Below are 26,678 nucleotides of genomic sequence, written 5' to 3' on the forward strand. Positions count from 1 at the left end.
CAATAATATCTTTTCTAACGCAATTAATAATTAATTAACACGTTAATTTTCTTAATCAATAAAAAAATTATTTGTTATATAAGATTTATTTTTAGTAAAATTCTAATAAAATATTAATTTTGATATAAACTTGATCATTATAATTTATCATATTAAAATCTCGTTTATTTAATACGATAAAATTCTATTAAATTATAAATTTCTTATGAGGAAAATTCATTAAAAATTAAAAACCGAGAATTGAAAAATATTCAAAGTGACTTCTTTAATCTAACTCGATCAGATTATGTTAAATCCGATTTATCCAAAGAAGCAAGTAATTAAATTTCACCGTGTAATCCATTTATGTTTGTTGTTTTCTATGGTATTTTTATCGTAAAGAAAACGAAAATAAATTCGGCATTTAATAAATGCACCATGGTCTTTTTAAAAGTAAATTCTTTTATGTGGATGCGTCATATAAAAACCACCAACCGTACCTTTTCAGTGATTGATATAAACCACAAACTATACCTTTACTCTGTCCTTCAGGCCCTCTGAGAATCGTACATTCTTCTATCGAGCCATAGGGTTGGAACAATTGACGTACGTCTTCTTCTGTTTGCTGTTTACTGAGCATTCCTACAAATAATTTCCTGTCCTCTGCAATAAATAAAGAAACACGTACAATTAGACACATTTTTGCTTCACCATAACGTTAACTCGATAAATGCAAGAATAATTTAGATTTTTATTATATATCTCGGTTTAGAAATTTTATAAATAAAGAAATTTAATAGGTTTAAACTGATTTAATGTTAGAATATCTCATGTTATTAGGCTATTAAGTGAATAATTTTGGAAACTGTAGGGAAATTATGTAAGTATAAACTGAAAGTTTTTTTTAACCAAGATGAAAAATGACAAAGCAAGCGATAATGGTGGTTGTTTTGTATCTCAGTCGGTATACCTCTAGACCATGCTGTAGACTCATCTCTGTTGTTTTCTACCAACGGGGGTGCAACAACAGACAGTTTAGTTCTAACTCCGAGCCCCCACTAGTGGCTTTGTTGACAACAACGATATTTAATTAGCCAGAAAGAAAAGAGGTCGCATAGACAGACAAGAAAAAACCTTACGAAGAGGAAATTCATTAAAATACCGTCTACAGCTGGGGATGACGAAACAACCCATTAAAGTTTCGTCTTACATTAACCTCGGAGCTGAAAGTTTTTTTGTTGTTCTGTTGGAATATCTAGACTCAAAAAACAAAGTTGTCCGAAGCATCATTGCATTTTAATGCGCTTTTGAAGAACTATCTTGATTCAACTTGTGGGATGTCTTCCAGAGAGCTAAAGAGGTTATTGTACCAGGAAATTATTTTTCTATCGAATAAATGACCGGTTCAGAACATTTTTAGATATTTATAAACAAAATTTCCTACTGTTAAACTTGTATTTCCCATACATTTTTTTATAACTTACTTTTTACAGTCGACGAAATTTAAATATTTATTTTATCTTTTAGTTTTTTAACGCATTAAAATGATTAATCATTGCATAGAAATATAATTAAAAATATACTCAAAATAATTATTTTCTATACTAATAGAGCTAATTGCGATATATTTAATGGAAAATAATAGTATAGAAAGTAATGGACGTTGACGTTTTGTAATTCTGATTATAATAAACATTTTAAAGTTATGAAACGATTACATTGTTTATAAATATATCTTTACGTATGGATATGACATTAAAATGAATGATAAGATAATTCATTAAATACGTTAATTTGTTTACTTTTAAGCATATCCTACAACTATAATCAATGTTCCAAGTGAATAAATAACGAATATTCTATTAAGTAATCATACAAATCTTTAATAATTACAGAAATATCAAATTATGGATAGTAATAATGTTAAGAAATTAATTTATTATTAAAATTTAACTTTGAGTTCATTCAAATATCTTGAATTTCGTATTCACGAGAAAATAGTAATAATACAGAAATTAAAATGTAAAATGGGAAAAAAAATATATGTATAAATTTACTTTTGAAGAATTTATAACACTTTGAAAACTCTCGAGGCGATTTGAAAATTAACAATTCACGACATTAAAGTTCTGAAGAAGGAGCTAAACGAATTGGATTTAAAATATTTAATTTCAATATTCGAATCTCGAAAGGTTAAAAAGAAAAAAAAAATTCATGTTTATTTATCGCAAATATTTAATTGATAGAAAGCGAGCGTTTAAAATCCTTTATATTAGATAATGCAACGTATACAGAATTATGTATCACTTTTGTGGTATAGCATTAGGGATTTCTTTAGGAGCGATAGGTGCCAACGAGATCACAGAAGCACTTATCTCAGAATCACTGTCAGCCATTTTATTTCCATTACTGCTAATATGTGGAAATATAACACAAGCAATTCGAGAGAAGAGACACAACTATCCTCTTTCAAAAGAAAATCACTCAGTGCAACCTTCTGCATCATCCATTCGATGAATTACACAGAAAGTACCGAGAAAGTAAGCTTCTTAATTAATTAAAATTACTAATAGTTCACAATGACATTAGATAAAAAAGTAATATTGTAAATAATAAATTATCTGATTAAGTGTATAAAAATGTACATTTTTCATAATTTATATCTCTAAATAATGACCAAAAAAAAGAGGTATAAATCTATCAGTTTCGGTTTAATCAAGCTTCCTTTTTTTATAATTTTAAATAATAAAAGGACGTTTTATTATCGTTTCGTATAAATTTAAACTATCATTAGAATGAAATTTCTAGTGAATTATAACTAAAAAAAATTTTTTTATTGAAAGAGAAAAGTAAAGATTTAGAAAAAAGTTTACAAAATACTCTAGTAAATGAGATTGAACGATTTTACTTCTTTTTTGGACAAAACATATTGCCGAGATTACTTCCCAACTATAAATCTAAGGAAAGAGCCATATCTATGAGATCACCGCCCTTCATGTAATCCTATTTATAATCTTCACAAATAAAATCAGATCAGCAATTGCATTTCTCTTGTTTAAATTCACCTAGAAGGATCTCTATTATATCTGATTTATCTTAAATGTTCACAAAACATATCGAGTGAACGAATTACATCTCTCGACTTTCTATCTTATTTTCAACTACGCGCTACCATTTCTAGCTTAACCAATCTATTTTTAGAACTTTTTTCAATTATTACTAAAAAATTTTCTACACCCGTTAACATTTAATATTAAAAATATATAAGAAAATTCCATTGAAAGTCTATAAAAATAAAGATATAATTTGAAATTAAACATTAAATCCATACTTTCTTTACACTTTTAACAGCCTTAATCTCCGTTTATTTTTGATTAAACTTTTTTTTTATCAAATTTTATTGTAATTTTTAAATAAATAAAGTTTAATGTATATAATATTCGCATTTATGTAAGAATAATAATTAAATAACTCTTACATGTCTCGTCTAGAGAACAATGTTTAATGCCGTCGGAGCGTTTATTAATTCATTAACAACGTTAAATATAATAAAAATATACACGTTTAAATTGAAGTTTTCCATGAATTAAAAATAATAAAAAAATGAAATTTAATCATTTTTTTCTTTTTGTTCTTGCCTATTTTTATTTTATACCAATTACACTTTCATAAGCTTTTAACTTATTACGGAATGTTTTGATTTTAATTACCTGTGAAATATTCATTTTACTTACTAATTAATTATATTTTCTCTTAAAAAATCGACTTCCTGGATTAATTCTACATTAATACGATTATTCAATTATTTTTGATTTATCTAAATCAATTTAATTTGATTATTATTATAAATAAATTTAGCTAGTGTCTAACTTTATACACGTCAGGAAAATTTCTTCTTGTTTTTTTAATATTAAAAAAATATATATTTTTAATTTAGAAAAATGTTTAAAGTTTATTTAAAAGATGGAATTTTTATTAGTTGAAGAAAACGGGTTTCGAATTCAAAAATAAAATGGTAAATTTTAAATGTAGCCAATTTAAATTCCATTATATATAATGATATTTATTTTTCACGTATAAATATTTTTGATATCATTTCCTATTAAGGAAAGAGGAAGTCGAATCCCGCTAAATATCGTGCAGATCTTCTCAACTTCAACACCTCATCCTACTTCGTTATAGGGTTATTCCCCAAATCCCGAATCTCGTTTACTTTCCATATCAATGTTATTGGTCTATTTGGAAACGATCGACTAGAATGATCAATTTTAATCGATTTTAACCGAAATCGAGCCAAATTATATTTACAGTTATATCGGAGATTATTAATTTTAAATGATTTCTTTCGTATCCTGCTTTATGCTTAAGCATAAATAATTGCTCGTAAACGTTTCATTTATATATAATGCTCGCGAGCGATTATAGAAATGCTTATATAGTTAATATAGCTGTTGGATTTATCAAAATTCAAATACTCATGTATATTTATATAATATTTACATATATAAAATTAATTTAGCTATTAAATCGCATATTACACGCTTACAAATGATTTACACACACAATTAAATGGTTGTAACAATATATAACACAAGGAAAATATGCATCTGTATATCACGTGATACACACAAACACACACACATATGCATACGTTATTAATTCGAATAGATATAAGAATTCTAAATTGTTATCACCAATATTCAAGAATGATATAATTTTATTTTTTTAAAAAAATTATGGCTGTATATTCTAGATCTGTTCTAGATTTTATTGTTCTAGTCTTACGACGAAATCATTCCATTTACAGTTTCAAATTTAAATACATTTATAGTCGCGAGTTAAATTTTTAAATAAATGTTTTACAGAGAACTTATTTCGTTGGCGATTGGGCGAATAATATAATAGTTATTTCATTATTTATAAAATATTTAAGAAGGGAAGTTTGTAGGAAGTTAGATTTCTTTGGCGTTTCGCACTAACTTCCATCACCACGGCAGCAGTTTCAGACAATCACAAGAAACTCATCCCGATAACAATATAATGAAAAAGCACTTCGAACAAAACCGAGGGAGAAAAAAAGTGATGTATATAGGAAAAAGAACTCAGGAATCATGCATCCCTATCTGTAATCGACTGGATAGGAAAAAGAAAAACGCTTTAGTTTCCCGATATTTCGAATCATAACAATGAAGAAGTGTTCCCATTTCTTCACTAGACAGAATATAGAAGAATATTTCCTCCCCAACTTCCTGTAAGACTCGCTTCCTATTGGGAACAAGCAGATCGCGAAAAGGGAAACAGTCTAACTTCACAGTCTCTTTCCCCAAAGCCATACATACGGGAAATGGAGAAAGAAGATTGTCGCTATCTCTACATTTTCGTCAGTTCAACAAATCGAAAGGAATCTCTGGGAAAAAAAATTCTTATGCTATCTATCTACACTTTTTCTTTCTTTCTTACCTCTCTCATCGAGTTTCGTTTTTTAAGTGAAGAGAATCTTTTATCTAGGATATTCAATTGATTATTTTTGTCGATTCGACAGGGCTGAAAAATTTGTTCTTAGTTGTCGTTCGTTATGTCATTGGATACCGGATTGAGACAAAGATCTATACAAGTTTCGCGTCGTTTCGTTGATTTTTGTTATCGGAACCTGTTCCCAACCTTTAATCAAGGTTAAATGTTATTTTTCTCTTTGTAAAAACTAAAAAAAATTGCTCTGTTAACCGTTAAATCATTCCTTAAACCTTAGGGAATATGACGAAAGATAACGGATATAATGCTATTTTATCTCAATTTCTGACTGTAGAAATTAATTTTCAATATTAAAGAAAAATCAAACGGTTTTCTTACACGTAAGTAAGCTTGATAACGTGACATAAATTCTTCTTTATTACATTATTAAATAATCCAATTGTAGTGAAAATTTTACAGGAATATTCCCAAACTTTTAATTAAGATGAAACTTGTTTTTCTGAATATTTAATCATAAAAATTTATTTTTACTCATTCTGTAATCTTAATACAATTTAATGAATAATTAAAATCCTTGCAAGTTTTAAAAATAATAATACTTTTTCTTTTAGTCGTTTCAAAATTAAATACTTCTTATCAAAACTTTAATTAGAATTAAAAATCGTTTTCCTTACACATAAAATTGTAAATAAAATCAATTTTTGTCAAAATTTACTTTTTAGATTATAAGTAATCATTCTGAAAAGTAGCTTTCCTCGTAAAATTACTTATCTTGTGAGATTCTGAATTAGTTTTAGATCAGAGTAAGTTTTTTTTATTTCGTAATTTATTCATATTTTCGTCTTAAAAGAAGAAGAAAAATTTGTTTTCACTCATCAAAATCGTAGCTGTCAGTCATTATAAAAGAAAATTTGCACAAGTAGAAGATATATCAGAAATAAAAAGTCCATCTTCTGTAATCAGAAATGCGTCTATATAGAAAAGTTCTGGAATGATAAAGAAAGATAAAATCGATAAGAACTCATCAGAGAAACAAGATTGAAAGTTGCTCAAGATGAGTAGAAAACTCTTCTATTTTGGATTAAAAAATGAGAATCTCCACCGGGCATCTCGGACAGCGCTCGCTTAACTTTCATGCTAACACAGGGACCTATAATTACAGATGATGACGTCACAGACTCTTTTCGGCATCTCTCCAAGTGGGTGGGAGTCATTCACTGTTCTTCTCGGCAATCGATGAAGTCGACTATTGCCATCCTCCTAGTCTTTTATCGTGGTCCCTAGAAGTGAACAAAGTTCTACAAGTACCAATTTCTCTGATGGCACAGACATGACAACTCGATTACACTTAAGACAGGATAGAATATAGCTCTGTTATAAAGTATAACAGAAAAAATATGAGGATATAATCTGAATTTTTTACATTCTTTTCATCGTCTCTTTCAAAGCGCTTAATATTCTCCAACTAAGCCGAGTGTATAATTGATCGATAGAAATTCTAACTAATTAGGGTATTTACTTGATCGGAAATACATGCTTCTTTACTTTTAACATAATTGTTTATTTATTTAACTACAAGATAATATAATCGCGTAAATCAAATAGTTCTTTAAAGCAATAAAAATATTTAAGAGACATTCTTAATAATATACCTGTATATAAATGAAAGAAAACAATAAAAAAAAAACATTTTATTGCGAAAATATTGTTGATATTAAATAAGAAAATAATTTCGACTTAAAATTACTTTTGAAAGACATAAAATCATTCATTTTATTTATTGTAAATGATATATAATGAAGTTTAAACTCGTTTTGTATAGAAATTCTTTCATTTTTAATCTGATTTTTTTAAATTCTATTTTATAATATAAATCTTTTAATCTTGTTTCTATCTATTTTACCATCTTCATATATCTCTCTTTTACTTATCTTTATCTTCAAATCTATCAACTTTCTCCTTTCAAAATAATTTTGAAAATTTTTCTGAACTATTCCAATAAAAAGCAATAAGAGATTTTTCTATTATTTGAATTGAATTCCTATATTAAGATACTTTTATTGCTTTTTATAAAGTGCATGAAACTAAGTCTCTATCGAGTGCCACAGGAAACTTCCCTGGTGCTTTCAATTTAAAAATAATATATGTATCTTTCTACCGACCGAAAGATGGTATAACTTACAATTGTATTACAAGAATATTCTATTTTCTATATTTATTTAAGGTTATTTTATTCAGAGTAGTCATTTTTATATACATATATTACATTTAGGACACTAAAGGTCTCTTAAAATTCACTTATTTTTACCTTCTTTTTCCCTGATAAAAAATAATAATAATAATTTATTCGATTCTTAATTAAAAGTGTGTCATTTATTCATCGATGAAATTTAAATTTGTATAAATATCGTAAAGATAAATTAACTTAAATGCTTGACAGAACTGATTAGAAGAAAAAAATAGACTTAAAAGAGGGGAAAAAACGTAAAAGGCAAGAAAATAAATAGCTTAAAGTTAAGAAATGTTTCGAGGAATGATTTAGAGGATTGATGAAGAAACTGGCAAACAAGTAAATATTTGTTTGGAGAAAAGTATTGTTGCAGGCTATTTGCAAGAAATAATCAATCATTGCAAAAATATTCAAGAATTGTTTTTAAAAAATAAAATAAATATACAATAACGTAAAATAAATGAAAGAAAAAAGAAAATGTAAATGTATGAAAATAAGTTATTGTTCAACTGAATAAAAAAGTCGAGACGTGTTTTAGGTGATGCTTAATTAATTATAATTTTAACGCATTATTAATTATAAATAATGCAAATTATCTATGCTTTGACATATTATAATAATACATCTGCATTTTTAAAGAATTTATTATTTTGAAATTTGTTACGGCTCGATAATTATAATTCTACTAATAATATTGATTTTATATACTACACATAAAAGAATCTTTTATAATTAAATCTATTCATATTATGCAGTATTGAAAAATATTTTTATAAAATGAATTAAAATATTTAATTTTCATAAAATTTAATAATTCGGATAGAAAAATGTTTTTTTTTTTTTTTTATATTTAAAATTTCAATAATTGAATAATATTTTCATATTGAAAATATGGCTTGACGTCATTAGAAGAAAGTAAAAATAATTATTGAATATTTCAACTCTCCATAAATTACATAAAAATATTCGCAGGCAGACGTTAAGTAAAATTAATTATAATTGCAATATAATTTTTTAAAATTTCATCAAATACATTTAAAGGTATAAACACCGTCTCTCTCCTCCTCCTCCTCTATATAACTTATAGAGGAATAGGCCCAAGCGAGATAGAGAGAGAGTGAGACATAGACCCGGTTTACTTTTCATGTATTGATTTAAACTGTTTTTCATATACAAAATAAGTAAAAGCATTTGTCATTGTTGGAGTTGAGTAGATATAAAAAATAAGGTGTATCTGGTGTATATAATGTACTCTTAATTTTATATATCTTCTGTCCCTTGTGAATTGACCCTCATAGGTGTAAATTATTTAAAATAGCATTAGAATATTAACTATTGAACACTTTAACACCGGAGAAAATTTGTAAATTATACAAAAAAGAAAAAACTATAACAAGAACAACAATAAAGTCTCTCATTTTGCTTGTAAAATTTCTTCAATTACTCCAGAGGAGTGTCATACAGAACATCCAGTTAGAAATTATCCAAGAAGAAAGGTTAAAAAACAAGGAAATTTATCGAAGCGAAACGAATTAGTTAGAATCAATAATTTATTAGGGATTAGCCTAGCAAATATACGAAAACGTTAATATTTCTGCTTTAATTTCGAATATAATCTTCGGGAGCTTAGTTGTGTACACCTGAATGAAAACCCTGAATAGAATTAAAATAGTCCTCAATCAATTTTTAAATGACGTTAGGCATTAAAACGAAGACAGAGCTTAGTGGTGCGATGTCAAGTATCTTCTTTAAAGAAAGAAATACGACACCTTAGAGAAAAGAAAGCAACTTGCAAGCTCAACAACCGAGATAATTGTACGGACTTTATTACAGTCTAGCTTCACGATCACCCCCGATATATGATAACGAGAAGACGTATCCTACGAATAAGAACAGGATCTGTATTCCGGAAATAGAGAAGGTAATTAATTCGTCGTTTTATTGTGAGATTTTATAACCCATCGTTATGAATGTAGTGTATATGGTCGCTCGAGACCTAACGGTAGATGCATATAAATCAACGAGCCACTCTTTATCTGCTACAAGACACTTTTTTTTCCTTTTTATAAATACCCTTTCCATAACTCATTTTCTTCGGGTATCATTACTGTTCCCAGGCGTACCGGGGATTTGAGCTCATCTTCGTTTTTAGGGTATTATAAAAAGAATCGCTGTATTTAAACGAAATGAAAGAATAGCAGAAAATGGAGTGTTGCAAGAACAAAAAGCCATAACTGGTACTAGAGCAATAGCAGATTAGTAAAGACAATAAAAGTGGAGAAACGATATAAATATTTAAGTTTGTACTGTACTTAGAATTGTTCTTTATGTAATGATGACAGAAAAGAAATGCATGCCGTAGAAAATATTTCAATTTTTCTTTATTTTCCTTACACAACTTTTTTCTTAAATAATGTTCTCTTTCTTTGTTAGATCCGTATCTCGGTTATTATCAATGAAATGTAATGGCATCTTAAAAAAGAGAGAGAGACATTGTTTGCTTCCCCTTTTTAGAATTTCAATTAATTAATTCTTTTGCTGATTTATATAAACATTAGCAACTTATAGAATTAAGTTAAAATTAAGAACCAAATAGACTTAATTCTTAGTTGTTTTTCTTTTATTGTAGAGAAAGACTAATGAATTAAATTATTGAATTCATTAATCTCTCTCACTTTCTTTTCGGGATTAGAAGCAAAAATAAATTACTTGGTTAAATAATTAAGGTGTTATCACTTTTCTCTTAAGAAGTGGAGAAATTAATAGGTCCAACTTGTAATATTTTACAAACTTTGTTTAGCTTTTTTCGTTAATTCTGCCCGTCTAATATATATTTACTGAACAAGCAATACGTATAAATTAAAAATACAGAAAAATCTTTAAATTAATAATTATTATTATTATTGTTTAAAATTATATAAGAACGCAATAATAAATAAACTTTAAAAGCTTTCTTAAAGCAATTTTTATATTTAAAACTTAATAAATTTAAAAGAATATACGCCGAATATTGTCTTTACTGATAAAACTTAAAGTATTGATAATTTATTAAATAAATTTAAACTTTTTTTCATATATAATATTTGTTGAAGTTTTCTAAATTTAACTTTAATAATTTTTCTTTAAAAGTGATTTAATAATCCTTAAAAATATAGAAAATAATAAATATTAAAAGTCTGATTTTAAAATATAAAAATACTTTGAACACAAACTTTATAATTTCTCAAATATTCAAATTTAATAATTCATAAATATTTAAAATTTTTTAAAAGTTCCAATTTGTTTATAAATTTAAGATTAAAATTTATTTATTTTTAATTTTTAGTTTCAAAATATTAAAAAATTAACCGTAATAAAACTTTATTTTTAATTGAAAGAATTCTTTTTGATGGTAAATATTTTCTGAGTAATAATTTTATTTTATGTGCAACACGAAATTCAAAAAATAAATAAATAAAAATAATAATTAATTTAACGTTAAAGTTTTTAATAAATTCAAGAATTTATCAAATTTAACTCATCAATTATTAAAACCACACATAAAATCTTTGGAACGAATCATCAAGGTATTTTTTACTACGGAATTTTGTTGCAGAATATTATTTTTCCTATCATTAAAATAATTCTTCTTTAAATGATAAAGATCATTTCTTCCTTCGTAATTCATAAAAAAAGTTTCCAATGTGATTATCAAAGATATCCGATACGTCAAAGAAAATGAATAAATAATTATTTATGCATTCGGTACAGATTTAAATTTTACTGAATAAAAAAATTGCCCTTTCTACTGAAATCTAACGTCGTAAATCTAAACTAATTACAAATAATTAAATTTCCCGAATAAAATTCTCGCTAAATTTTATCAATTTATTAATTTTTCACTAAACAAAATTACTACACTCAGAAAATTTTAAGCTTTAGGTCGATGCATTTCCCAGCAATTGTGATGCATCTTATATAATTTTAATGCTTTTAAAATTGTTTCTTACGTCTGGAAACATTATATTTACAAAAATATAAAAATTTTTCCAAAAAAATCTATCTAAATTACACGATTTTTCATCGTAAATTGTTCAAATTTTCTTCGTATAAACAAGCAATTTTTCATTACTGAGTATAAACTCAATTTTGATACGGAGGGGAGGAGAAAAAATACATAATCTAAATTTGCAGAAATCTTTAATATTAATCAATTTAAACTAATAGCCATTAAGCTAAATTACTTTAGTTTCAATATACTTTTAGATACAGAATTAACCATATATAAATTACATTCTCTGGAGAAATAATTAAATTTATTTCTTAACTCGTTCCCTATAGAGTTTACTCGTATATATTATACAGCGAGAAACTAAATACTATTAAAAACATTTCTATTATTAATAAACATGGCACCATTAAAATCTTTAACTGGTATTATTTAATTTTAAACATTAAGTCAGCTACTGTATACTGATTTTTATTATTAAAAAATAAATTTCCCGTTAAAACAATAAGTAATATCATTATTAAGCTGGCGTAATAAATGAATAGAATACAGTATATATACTTTTTCTTTGTGGATAAAATATTACGAAGATGAAATTTTCTCGATTGTAACTAACTAATATCTAAGTTTTGCTTACGTTTTGCCTTTATTCTGTATATTTGTTTTGCTTCAGTTCATTAAAGATCGCAGAAAAATTCGAATTTACATAGTTTATACATTAAGCGTATTGATGATTCTGACTTTAAAAAATGTCATTTTTTTGAAAAAAAAAGATTTATTGATAGATAAAATTCGAAAACAAAGACAAATACCGAAAAGAAAGTTTTGATTTTTAAGTTTGTTTATTTTTTATTTTTTCATATTTATCTAAAATTTATAGCAATGCATTGTTTTATTTATTTATTTTTATGTACAATTTTATATTGTTATAAGAAAATTTTATATACTTTTAAAAGATTATAAATAAATTTGAATTAGTAATTAATAATTTTATTTTAGTTTTAATCGAAATTTAGCTATTCATGTTTATTTATGTAGTAATTCTATAAGTTAATAAGAAAATTTAATATTTTTAAAAGAAAAATATGCGCATATTTCTTCATTAATTTGCAAAAAAAATTTTAATATATTTATAATATTTTAACCTATTTAATTAGTCTTACAAAACCTCCTCCTATCTAAAAAATGTTTCCTTTGTATGGATCAGTGTTTCTCAGTCTTTTCAGCTAGTGATTCTGTTTTAGGTTTCGAAGAGCGTGACATTACTCAGGAGCAGCGTTCGCGAACCCCAGGTTGAGAAGCTTGGATTTGTAGATTAAATACGATAAATTAACAAGTTAATTATTCACGAAGAATATTTACTTTACATTATAAAAACAGGAGATGGAATAATTATTCATTCTGAAGCCGAAATTGAATTTTTTATGTAATTAAATTTAAATTATTATTATTTTATGAAACTAGTAAACACAATTCTTCTCTATTATTGATCCATATTGATTTTATTTTGATATTATACGTTTTAAAGGGGAAAAAATGCTCACGACTACGAAGGTAATATATATTTATAACGTTATAAATTTATGAAAGACAAATATTCAAATTCATAAAATGCATTTAATATATACGTATGGTGTATATATATATTAGTATATAGGCTTATATATAACTTACATATTATCTAGCCTTTATGTAAGTGTATAGGTTATTAAAAATATAATAATAATTTTCGCTTATCTACTGAATTATGCATTACAAAATGGCAATCGAATAATCTTTCATTTAATTATCGGTTTATTTTGTTATCTTCAACCATGGTGCTTGTTTGTGTCAACCGATTTTATGTTTCGCTTCAGAATCCCGGGCCCTTTTCTCCACGGTAATCTTATTTGTGTGCTTTCTGAGTGGAAGTTCACTTCAGAAGCGTCCTTATATTCGCTACTGTTCTTGCACCGTCAGTATGAGATCAAATTACTGCTATTGAGTAGGATGAAAGTCGCTGCTCTGAATTTCGTTTCCTGGTTTTAGAAGAGTGAAGGACGTTCCCGTTCACTCTTCTATCCCCTTTCACTGAGTATAGAAAAGAATGCATTGCCAACAAAATACATTATAGCTAATGAAACCGATTAAGTTATGTTTGTTCGTATGGAAAGTAGTCTAGATGATATACTTGAGATTTTCTTTAAAAATCGAGTTACTTACACTTCTTGTTAATGCGATGCGTACTAAAATTAAATTTCTGTAAATATTATAAAATTATATTTTAATATAATTCTTATTTTTCCTCGTTATATATATTTTAATAAGCTTAATATATATATATATATACGACTTCCTATAAATAAACTGAAATTACGTATTTAATGGTTTTAACGTACTTAAATCATTTACAAATCAATAACTTGTTTTATGACTTCTATCAATTATTAAAATTAAGCCTTCGAAGATAAAATTCCTATAGGATAAGCTGTTGGCTAATGTAATAAAACACAATGGCAGATTGGAAATAGAATTAGTGGACAGCTACTGACGTGCAATAAAAGTCATGTGCAACCGCACATGGAAGCACTTCTTCGATTTTGTTTCTACCCAAAACAATTCTTCTTACAGAAAATTTGCTTAAATTGCTTTGATATATGATATATTGAGCGTTAGAATTATATGAAAATTTTCACTAAAAGCACTTTATTTGATTCAAATTATATTTTCCTTATTCCTAAACTTGGCCATTAAAGAACAAAATAGGTATATTAAATCTTCAAATTTATTATTTGCAATAATTTAATAAAATAAAGCAATTATTCGCCGAATATTATTATTATATATTTCGTTCTATCAATCAAAAACCTTTCGAAAATTCCATAAATATTGCATCGAACCGAGTCTAGAATTACACATAGCTCTCAATGAATATTCCATTTGTAGAAGCCTTATCACAAGCGAGTAAAAGTATAGGATGACAAAGCGATAGTTTCAGTCTCTTAATCGTTAAATGTGAAAATCGAGAAGAGAATCATTCTTCAAAACTAACTTTTAAACTTCTAAAGAATAACCATCAATGAGATCTGTGATATTCAACACTTTTATCCGTAATAATAGAGGATGCTGGAGACAGATCGCATTTGCTTTGCATCTAAAAATAACTTCATTTAGTTTGACATTTTTTTTCCCTTTTAGCTTGTACAAAGTCTGTTTTTAATATTTATGTCGTTAACAATAACCAGAATATCAAATTTTTCACGTTCTAAAATTTTAATAACTCCTTTACAATTTTTATCAAAATTAATTTCGGATCACTAAGCAAAAATTCTCGTTTTAGAGATTCCTTTTTTTTATTTTTAAATTAAAATCAATATCATTTATTATTAACACAAAATTTATGTAAATAATTTATTATTAAAACTGTTTAAACAGTTCTTATTTATAAAGTTTTCGTAATAAATATCGAATTTTTATAGAAATAAATGTTACAATTAACGAATGTCATCAACATATGCCATGCTTACGATGTCAGAGAATGTTGTAGTCGTCATTAAATATTGCATTAATATAATGATTTGACATGTTTACGACATAATGAAGACGTGAATTGACATAGCTACATCCTAGTGACAAATACAAGGAATGCTTTATTCCAAACGAAAGCATATCTTTCGAATAATTGAAAAAATAAAAAAATAAATATAAAAAAAATCTAAGTGTCAAATTAAATTGCGATAGAATGTATAAATATAAATGTTTTCTTTGAAAGTAGTAGGTTACTGCCAGTTTGTCAATTATTGCCTTAATGAATAGTGTAGAGGAATCCAGATTGAATTCCTTTAAAAAAGTTTAATAAGTTTGTGAATTAAATGAAAGGTTATAAAATGATAACATCGTATCATATTAAGAAACTGACCTTAATGTTTTAAAAAGAAAATTAATAAGGCTGTATATTTTAATTACTGATTAATGAATAATTAAATTCATAAAATTAATGTCAATTTTATTTATTGTTAATTTATGTACAGTACATCTAATGTTTTAGATGTTCTAGGATAAAATATTGAGGAGAAGAGTTGAATTATTTTGATAAAAATCTAAACTACTAACAATACATTTCATAGTAATTGATTGCATTATTCTATAATGGAAAATAAATGCAATTTTCTTATTTTGTAGAGGAAAAAAAGTAGATATTAATGGAGAAAATGCATCCAAGTCTTTCAGACTCAATCAAATTTTAGAATTTCACATATCACAGATAATGACGTCGAAATAAGTTCAATAAAAGACTTAAAAACTCATGTAAAAGAATTTTTTAAATTTAATTAAAAATATCTTTTCTATCTCCATAGAATAATGAATATACTAAAATTTAATTGTAAAGTGCTAAATATTGATTATTATCGATATAAGATATAGTAATATAAGGAATTCTTTAATAAATTTTTGTAAGAATTGGTAATTTATCATTGAAAGAAATTTAAAAAAAATAAAATAACACGCAGAGACAAAAATACAGGATCTTTTTAAAACATAAAAGTAAAATTTTAATTAATTCCTTCTTTAATCTAGAATTATTATACTTTTAAAATAACCTTTTGAAATGCTCTTAATTTTATAATTCTCTTTCATTATGCTTAACGTCCTATATAGTTCACAGTCTGCTAAAAACTAAAATATTTTTATATAAATGATAAATGAATAGAAATATGGCTACTGATAATTTAATTTAATAAAATTTCTTAATCTTTTTTTATATTTCTGCAACTTCCTTGTGTCTTTTTATGTAACGTATTGTTCGAGAAACTGGTAATTTAATTATGTAAAAGGTTGAATGTAAATGTAAACAATGATCAAGCCACATTGCAATGTATTTATCTACACATTATAATATAATTATGGAGGCTTATAAAGAGTAGTCTTTATTGCGTGCATAGTCACGATCGTATCATTTCCTGTTATGCATAATTAACATTATCTTAGCATCACATTTATGTGTTGATTTAAGCTATACGCATGGCTATCTTTTACGATAATATAATGTTTGTTATAAATAATGGTATATAAATAAACTTGATAATAATATAAGGCATACAAAAACATTCTAGTTAATAAAAGCTTTAATTTAAATAGATTTCCAGACTAAAAAATAGCTTTATTTTTGAAAATTTTTGACATTTAATGGTTTAAAATACATCGCCTGAGATCCAAATTTATTATAAAGTCTACAAAATATAAATCTGTAACATTATTTCGGTAAAATTGTCTATATTTAAATTACTGAAAGCAATATTATCAGTAAATAGGCCGATTTATCCGCCAACCGCATTAACATTAACATGTGTAATTATTCATACTCGTATTGCTGTAGTGAAACAGACAATAAATAAAGCTGATATAAATAAATCAAATGTATGACGTACGAAATATAAATTATAAATAACTTATATTTTTATTCTTCTATTTATAAATGAGTAAAATATTGTTTATCAAAAATATATTTTTTAAATTTCTAACATTGCGGTGTGTACTTGAAAATTAAGTTTGTTTCTTGCGATATAAAGAATAGGTAAATATTAAATTCTTTTTCATTATGGAGGCGGTGAATAAAATATATTTTCTGATATATAAAATATATTGAAATCCCTCAAAAGTGAGCCAAAACATTTTAATATTCGCGGTCTATACGAAATCAATTTTATGCGACATAGCAGCTCTCTAGAGCTTGTTTCCTACAAACTAAATTAAAATATCTTCTGACTGAAACATATTTTCAAAGAATTTGTTTTAAAATTCAGCTTTAAAACATTTTATTTTTAAATATTTAAATTTCGTGATTTATTTTATGCGATATTTCATTAATAATATTTAATTGCTTACTTTAAATCTAAGAAATGCATAGAACATAAGTAGAAAAACTAAATATGAATATTTTAGTTTAAAATATGTAATAATAATAATTTTAAAATATTTAAATTACATATTCTTTTGATCATTTTTATAAAATTTTTATTCTTAGATTATCTTTCCGTTGTCAAAGTTTTATATTAACCTCTAGGCTGTAAATACGAAGTTTGAGTTGCACAAAATTCGGAAAATGCTTTATTTAGAATCTTTGTTCGGAAAAATGATTAATAATAAGATAATGACAAATTTCTATAGTCAAGAATTATTGAATTCGAATGTATTATTTACGCCGGAAATGATTCAAAATGGAATAAGGATGAGAAATAGAAGTATAGTTGTTCAACATGTCAACACTAGAAACCCAACCACAGGCTCGATGATGGATTCATGCATAGTAAGACAAGCGCACAGCTTTTCCATCTTCGTTACTAGTGCATTATTGACATCTTTTGTGCAGTTTGCTATAGCCCATTAAAAATGACGACGTTACCAACAATATCTACTATCGATACAGCGATCCTTACAAGTAAACTACAACACGAGAAAGCTACATTGCCTACAGGGTTAAAGTTAAGATTTCAAAGAAACGATAAGTATTTTCGAAGAGAAAATTAAATTTTGCGCGTTGTTACAAGTGCAATAACTTTATTCATTTGATTAGTAAAGTAGTCTTTCGAAGCTATAAAACGAATGTCATTAACGATAAAGTAAGATTTTGAAATTAGATTTTTCGTGGATAAAGAATTTTCGATTATAACTTTAATATTACAAATTTTATCGACAATTTTCCTATTTATACAATTTTATTTAAATTAGTAAATGAAGAGAAAAGTGTCAAAGTTAAAATAACACTTAAGATGAGTGAAAGTCTACTTCAAGTACAGTACATGCACATCTATTACTAGATTTTTCAAAACAAACGTGCCTATATATATTTTAAAATGAAGTAAATTTTTAAAGTTGAAAATGTAAATCTTATTTATGTTTTTTTTTTCATTTACTTAAATTTTATATAAATATTTTTAATACGTGCTTCAATAAGTTAGACTGGATCAAACTGTGCTCTAACTTGGCTTAAGAACCTACTTCATCATTTTATTAAAAGTTTGTAGCAGATAGAGCCGGATCTACTGAAAGTTTCAAAATAAAAATATCGACCTTCTATATAATAATACATTACTGACGATGTTGAAGCGATATTAATATTCTAGTTAAAATATCCCGGCTATCTCTAAGGGTTTGGGTGAAGCGACAGTGATAAATTTGTAATCTTTAATAATTGATGAATGTTTAGCACCAATCCCCGTAGTTAAATAATCTAATAGACTGAATTTTCTTTGCGTTTTAAATTGCCAATCATCAAAATCATTGATTTGTACGTAAATAAGAGTATTGCATTCATTCAAAATAATCAAATTCGCCTCTAATTTTCATCATAATTCGTTTACTATTACGTATGATCTGATTAAGTTTAATTAAATTAATTAATTAATTAATTTTTTAAACCAATTCTCTCTAAAACTTATTTATGTTCCTCTAATATTAATTTTAAAAATTTGATCTGGTAAACATTGAAAATATATATATTTTTTTTCTTTAAAAAAAAAATCAAGATTTTTCGATAGTTAAAATTTTTAAAAAGAACGAAAGGAATTTGATAAATCTTCACTTTTAAAAGTTAAAAATTTTATCTAAAATAAAAATTTTAATTTTATATAATTTAAAAAGAAAAATTAAAATTTTAAAGTTTATTCATGAAAAATATACAATATATATTGTAAGAAGATTTAGCCTTTTTCCTTTATATAATTTCCGTATTAAAAATTTTAATTATAAAAATCGAAATAAATAAATATATATATATATATAAAGACTCTTACTCGAATATATCCAGTAGGAAGCTTTCAAAGAAAGAAAATTTATCATTTCAAATAAATAAAAATAATCATTTTAAACATGAGTGAAAGCCTTACTTCAGAAAATACAAATCGAAAAATTTATGGAGAATTGAGCATTACAGTTAATTTAAAATTGTATTTTATTATTATTATTATTTATTTATTTATTATTATTAAAACTTGTATGAATCATCAAAATCATATCATATTCAACATAAAGAAAAATTCAAAAATATTCTCTAAAAAAGAAGAAGAAGAAGTAGAAGAAGAAGCTAAATGTTAACTAATATAAAACTTAAATTATTATTTAAATGCATAATTAAATTTTATTATTTTAAACAATAAATAAAACTGATTAAAACTTCATTAAATATATATTTGCCATATTTTTATACTTATACTTTTATAGAATTTAATGAATTTATTACTATTTCTTTTTTAATTAAAATTATAAAAATAATATAATTAGTAAGCATGCATATTAAAAATTATGAGTTTGATATATTAGTTAGGAGGCTTGCATATTTAATATTAAGAAGCTGATATATTATAATTAATTAACTGATATATTTAAATTTTGATATTGATAAATTAGTTAAGAGAATCACAATCAAAATTATAAAATTTTTACATTATAATTTACAAGAAAATATATAAATATATAAAATTACATAAATATATAGATAGATATTAAAACATGAGAAATTTATTACTATAATAGTAATTATGCACATTTTAAATTATTAAATTATTAACATAATTTAAGATATTTACATAATTAAAATTATGAAACTTGTATATATTAACTGGTAAACTTGCATTAAAAACAAAATTTGATTTATTATATATACATATAATTAGTTAATTGTCTATTGTAATAATGAAATACAATGTTATTATAATTAATAGACACTATATATATATATATATTATATAATATTTTGAAAAGTTGTAACTAATATATAAAGCTAACGGTATTATATAGTCTGTAATCAAATTTGACAAGGGCTAAGAAATAAATTAAATTACTGCAGTCATATCACGTGTCCCTATGCAAAAGTTATTATAGGGCCCCACATAGTTTATATTTTAAGTTTTATATATAGGCCCTGTATATATATAAAACTTAACGAAAATATAAACTATGTGTTAAATATGTGTGTTATATATCTTATATATGTATATATAACATAAGTATCCAAATATTTTATATTTTTCCTTGCCAAACAGAATGCAAATGGTCCGGGTCTCAATGCACTACTTTGCTTGCATCTAACTAGATCATCTATCGCATATATGTTCTTACAATTTATTAATATATACATTTTTGAAACAAAAACACTTTTTAAAAAATTTGTATCATTATTATATTTAAATTAAATTAATAAAAAATTAAATTCAATTATTTTTTTTGGAAATTATAACCTATTGATACGCCAGTATACAAAACTATTAAATCCGATAGATTATTTGGATATAAATAACACGTTCTTTCATCAGTTGTTTAATAAATTATGAATATTTTTTTGAAAAAAAAACAAAATTATTATCAAGTTTTTATTAATGATAATTGCAGATTTCATTTTACAGATGATAAATGTAAAAATCAAAGATTTATTTTTGATATTTTTCAAGAAATACAACACGCTGCAATATATTTTCAATATATCTTAAATCATTCTTTAAGGCAATTTATTTATTATTTTTTTTTTAAAAAAAGAAAATTTCTAAAACAACATATTACACATTTTTAATAATTCTATTTTAAAATTACAACTGGCAAAAATTCTATTTAGGATTTTTTAATTAAATTTTTTTTCCTTCTAAAAATATAGCGATAATTATTTTTTATTAATATTATTTTTCAGACTTGTCATTTAATTCTGATGATTAAAAAAATTATAATAAATAGGTCTATTCGTTCTTTTCGAAATATTTGAAAATAAATGAAAAGATTTGTTACTTTCTCTTGTATTTGTTTATTTTTTATTAAAAAATTAAGTAAAACAGAAAACAAGTAAATCAATTTTACTCGTTTTTTTTCCATTAAAATTTTTAATTTAGTAATTTAATTTATTACGTATTATATTCACAGAAATTTTATTTTGATTTATACTTTTTTACACACTAGAAATTGTTTATGTTTTTTTTTTCTTATCCAGAAAATAATTATATTTATCAATTTGACTTAATACATATAAAATATAACACAATAAAAACAAACACTATAAAAACTCCTATCATAAAAAATAAAATGTAATTTTTTTTTTTACTGAATACAAAACAACACTATAAAATTTAATAAAAATAAAATAGAACAATGTGTTTTGATTAGATTGATTTATTTATTTAATGAATTAATTTAATAATATATTGGGATGTAAAAATTCTTTTTTAAATCTAAAAACGCATTGAATTTTCTCATTGTATATATAAGTAACACATACAGACATACAAACATACTGGTGCACGCGTGCGTGTGCTACTTATATATAGATTATAAATATATGCGAGAGAAATGTTCTAAAGATTCAATACCATGTTCTAAACGTATATATAATATATCACTTTTACAAGTAACATTTTAAATATTTATAAAGCTTTTATGCGGTTTGTTCCTATTAAATTATTTAATTTCGCAATAGCATTCTTTGTTTTCGAATCAAAACATAACATGTTCTCTTGCTCAAATTGATTTTTGTTTATGTAGTGTATACAAAAAATATGTACTATATATTTGTTTACAGAATTTTCTTCAATTTAATTCAAGGAAACAGAATTATTTTAGCTGTATTTTTTATAGCACATTTAACAGAATATTGACTAATATATATTTGATATTTGAGAGAAAATAAAAATATAAATTCGTTCTATTAGATAATAAAATTTTTAGAATATTAATTTTTGTTATTATTTTATTCGAATTTTTTGTGTGTTTTTATATTTTCCAGAACAGTTAATATCAAACAAAATTTACATTTCTTATAGAAAAATTTCATTTTTCAAGTTTATAGTTCACTTTAAAAGTTTTATTTATTTATTACAGTAAGCCGTATTCCATTATTCTGTGTTGGAGAATGAGTCGTTAAAGCGTTTATACAATATGAAAATAAACAGCAGCTGTATTAAGAGGATGTGTGCTTTTGAAATTTCCGGATTTCCATTTATATTCACATGAGATTTGATTATACCTTTGCCTTGGGAAAACAATTTATTACCCCATCAAATCCTATTGATTATCTTTCTCAAACAAGCGAGATTTCATTATCTCTATAATAATAATAATATTTTAAGTTATCTTACTTTTAAATTTTAATAATACGGACATGTTTCTACATTCTATTATAGCGTAACTATTAATAATCTTTATTAATTTAAGCACACAGCTACTGGACGTAGCAGTATGATTAAATTTAATCTTACAACTATAAGAGCTTTTTATTATTTTAACTAATTTTATTTATCTAGAACTTAATTCATCTTATCTTAATTTTCATTAAATAATATCAAAGTATATTGATGGCTTTGTATTATTAGAATAAACCTGAAAGATAAATTCAGCTATAGTACTAACTGTGAGTTTAAATCATCAACGTTCTCGAGTAATACGAGAAAATCAAGCTACTGATATTTACAATCACACAAACAGCCCCTAAATCTAACACTTTTCAATGCTTAAGTTGTTTCAGAAAATTTATAATAAGGACTATACGGTTTGAAAATATATATTCTGCCGTTATACAGCATATTTTTAGCGATAATTACAGCTGAAATGTTATAGATGTTGAAAGAGTAACGTTTCTCTTTGTCATTAATAGTGACTTAGAGATCATCATTAATGACAAAGAGTTAGATCCGGAACGATCTTGTAATTAGAAAGCATGTATGTAAGGTTAGCGACTCGGACGTAGCAAATCACAGTAAATGTACTTTATGTTACTGAATTTTCATTACTAGAATTTAAGATTTTTTTTCTTTTTCCTCTTGTTATTTTTTTTATGAATTCGTAATCGCCGGGAATGTGATATATTTCACCAAACTTTTGTCTGTTAAATTAAAATATACATTATTTTTTAAGAAGTAGATGAAAAGAAATTCTTCAGTACTTAATTATTTTGGATTATTTACAACTATTAATGATTAAAACTTTTAGAAAATAAAATGATACTTTTAATCAATTAATTCAAAAAAGCCAACATTTATTAAACATTTGTTTAAAAAAATATAAATCCATAAGATCAAGAAGAGATAAGTAAAAGAAAAAAAATATATATATATATAGATTTTTTTTCTCTTCAGCGGTGGATTGAGAAGAATCGTAACCATTGAATAAAACGAAAACCAAAGAGGACTAAAAGACTAGTAAAGACCATTGCACGAGTGATAGAGAAATACCCAAGGGACATTCCATCAAGGGGATTTATTCTCGTGTCTCGTCAGACAGAAACTTGGCCAAACCATCGATGTGCACCTGTTCGTCAGATGTACTAAACAACAAGAGAAACTTTAGTCAAGCGGAGACAAGCGGATGTTCTTCCAAGAAACATCCTTAGAAGGTTTAGTCATCGAAAATCGTGGGATTTATTTTTGTTTTGGTTCCAACAAAAACTAACAATTTTCTATTAATAACAAACCTTTAATATCAATCCATACTAACTGATAGAAGTTGACAGATAAAGTTTTCTTCTCTGAACCGAGAAGAGAATATTTTTCTTCTCGTATCTATATTGAATCAATTGAATTCAATGCTGTGTATAATCTGGCTATGATACTGAAATTGATAAATCTAGCTATTTTTCAATACGTGATTTTTATAAAAACTTGTATATAGAATTCCTACAAAGATTACACATTGAGGTATATACTGAATTTTTTAAGATTGATGAATTATGTTATTTTTCAAATATCAGTTTTACTTGTCATTAGGAAATTTATTTCTTTCGTTTTTAGATAAATTTTCTATGAAACGGTTTGCTCGTTAATGTAGACATTTTAAAGAAAATTATCATTAATTGATTAAATTACAGTATAAAAAATAAAATATATAAATATTAAAATTATTATAATGAAATATATTTTTTCAATAATATATTTGGTTATTAAATTTTAAAAAAGATATTTTTATAACAGTAAAAAAACTTTCATTTCACAGGTATAAAAGTAAAAATCAACAGTTAAAAAATTACTAAATAATATAAAATGTCCGAAATAAAATCGATTTATAATAATACATCATCATCATTCAATACTCTTATATCAAGGGACAAGGAAATTCCGGATCCCAAAGGTTCAATTATTAAAAAAAAACTACTCTTATAGATTTTGTCTTAGAAACTGGAAATCTCCTTCACATATCTGTTATTGTATAAAGTTAATTTTTTATAATGTGAAAGATGGATTATTCTATCGCATTGTATCCTGTGTAGCTTGAAATATACTTTCTTTATAAAAAAGTACAGTGAGATTATAACTGTTTTCTATCTAAACATTTTTAAATTTAAACAGCATAAAATATCATAGTTTTTCTAAAACTATTTTCTGGACAAAGTTATATAAGAAGCATTACTATTTGATTTATTTATGGCCATCAAATCCGAATTTTTGGGTTAAAACTGAAAAAAAAGATCGTTTACTAAAAATCATTAGAAGATATGGAAGAAATATACGATGCTATCATAATCATCATCCGATTCCTAACCACTATGTGACCATCAACAAAACTAATTCTAAAGATATCTATTTATATGAGCTATTAATTGTCAGTTAAGAAATTTTATTAGTCATTTCGCATTAATTCTCTAGTAAAATACATAAAACATTTCTATGTTATAATAAAAGTTAGGTCACACATATATATATAGACCTATCACTTACTAAAATTTTATAATACTCTAGAGAATATAGAAACAGCTGATATAAAAATACGAACAGACTTATATATTTTCACGATGACACACTTTACTTTGACTAAATCCATTAAAAAATGCAATAATTCACACCAATAAAAATATCGTAAGATTGAATTTTTGCCAGATCGATTTCCGATCGACAATTTGAGAAAAGTGAAGCAGATCGGTTTTTACTTTTCACTCTATATATTTCCAAAAAATCTGATGATACTTAAATATCTAGAAGCATTTGCATGCATTCTGTATTCAGGAATATCGTATTTCCACTTATAAGGCAAATTTCAAGAATTATTTTACATGATAATGCTCGTAATAAAATGATTTAATCGTAAATAAATTTTTACGTAAGTAATATTAACCAAATATATCGTTAAAAATCTTTTATTATATATAATTTTTAAGATTATTTAATAAAAACGTCATTATAGATATATTTTTTTTAAGTATGAAAATTAATTAAAAATATTAATTCTAAGAAGGGTAAGGCTTGTTTGTGCTTACATTTCTGAATTTTATACTAAAACTAATTAAAATTTTATTTGCATAAAAATTATTTTAAATAATAAAATAAATTCAAAAAATCAGAATTTTGATGTTTAAATTGCATAAACAAGCATTAGGATTAAATTAAATCTAAACTACTATCAGATTTTCGTAATTGCATAGGCTTACATTACAGAATTTAGAATGTTATTTAAACAATAACAGAATGCTCTAAATTAACAGGATTTGTGCATTAAATAATTTAGTTAAACTGAAGAATGAATGGTTGTGTGTACGAGAATATACACATATATTTTTTCCTTCTTTTTTTCTCGAACTTCTTCTTGCCCTATAGAGTTTTGAATCTATCTGAACTTAAATTTCAAACTACTTTCGGTTTCAGATGGATTCAAATGCCCGTGGGCCATTGCGACATTTTGAGTCGCGCGATTCTGGACGACGCGAGATTTTCATCTTTAGCCTATATTAAAAGCTACGAAATGAATTTCTTTCTCGCTTGGCTCTAAAGGATTTTTTCTCTATTTTCCTACGTCCGTGTAGACTTTTCTGTGTTGTTTGGCCTTCCATCGCCATTTCTGATTTAGATTTTTATCACTCACAACACAGTATAAAACCACTGAATAATAAATTGTATTTTTAAACATTTTATTCATATATAAAATATATTTATAGGAAAAATATTAGAAATTAACTCAGTTATATCTTACAATCTTTAATTGTAAAGTATGAGTATTTGAAATATTTAAAACAATTCTTACAACGAAATATCAAGGAATAGAAATTCTTAACTTTCGTTAAAGTGGGTA

The 26,678-nt window shown here is 24.8% G+C and overlaps 1 protein-coding gene across 8 annotated transcripts in view; it reads right to left on the reverse strand.

The window, feature by feature from the left end:
• LOC136985744 (CUGBP Elav-like family member 4) overlaps positions 1-26,678 on the reverse strand; it is a 424,677-nt gene that overhangs the window by 118,223 nt on the left and 279,776 nt on the right. For 5 of the 8 annotated variants that reach the window (XR_010882380.1, XR_010882378.1, XR_010882381.1 and 2 more), the window contains 2 exons: positions 19,442-19,462; positions 514-642 (listed from right to left, as the gene is read on the reverse strand). Coding sequence is in view for 2 of the 8 variants with exons in the window: in XM_067283092.1 (XP_067139193.1) it covers positions 514-642; positions 19,442-19,462 (150 nt within the window). In the remaining 6 variants the exon portion in view is untranslated. The remainder of the gene's footprint in view (positions 1-513; positions 643-19,441; positions 19,463-26,678) is intronic. The other 3 variants (XR_010882383.1, XR_010882379.1, XR_010882382.1) reach the window with 1 other exon arrangement.

Source organism: Centruroides vittatus, unplaced genomic scaffold (genome assembly GCF_030686945.1).
Source record: "Centruroides vittatus isolate TY-2023 unplaced genomic scaffold, ASM3068694v2 contig_976, whole genome shotgun sequence".
Taxonomy (NCBI): Eukaryota; Metazoa; Arthropoda; class Arachnida; order Scorpiones; family Buthidae; genus Centruroides; species Centruroides vittatus.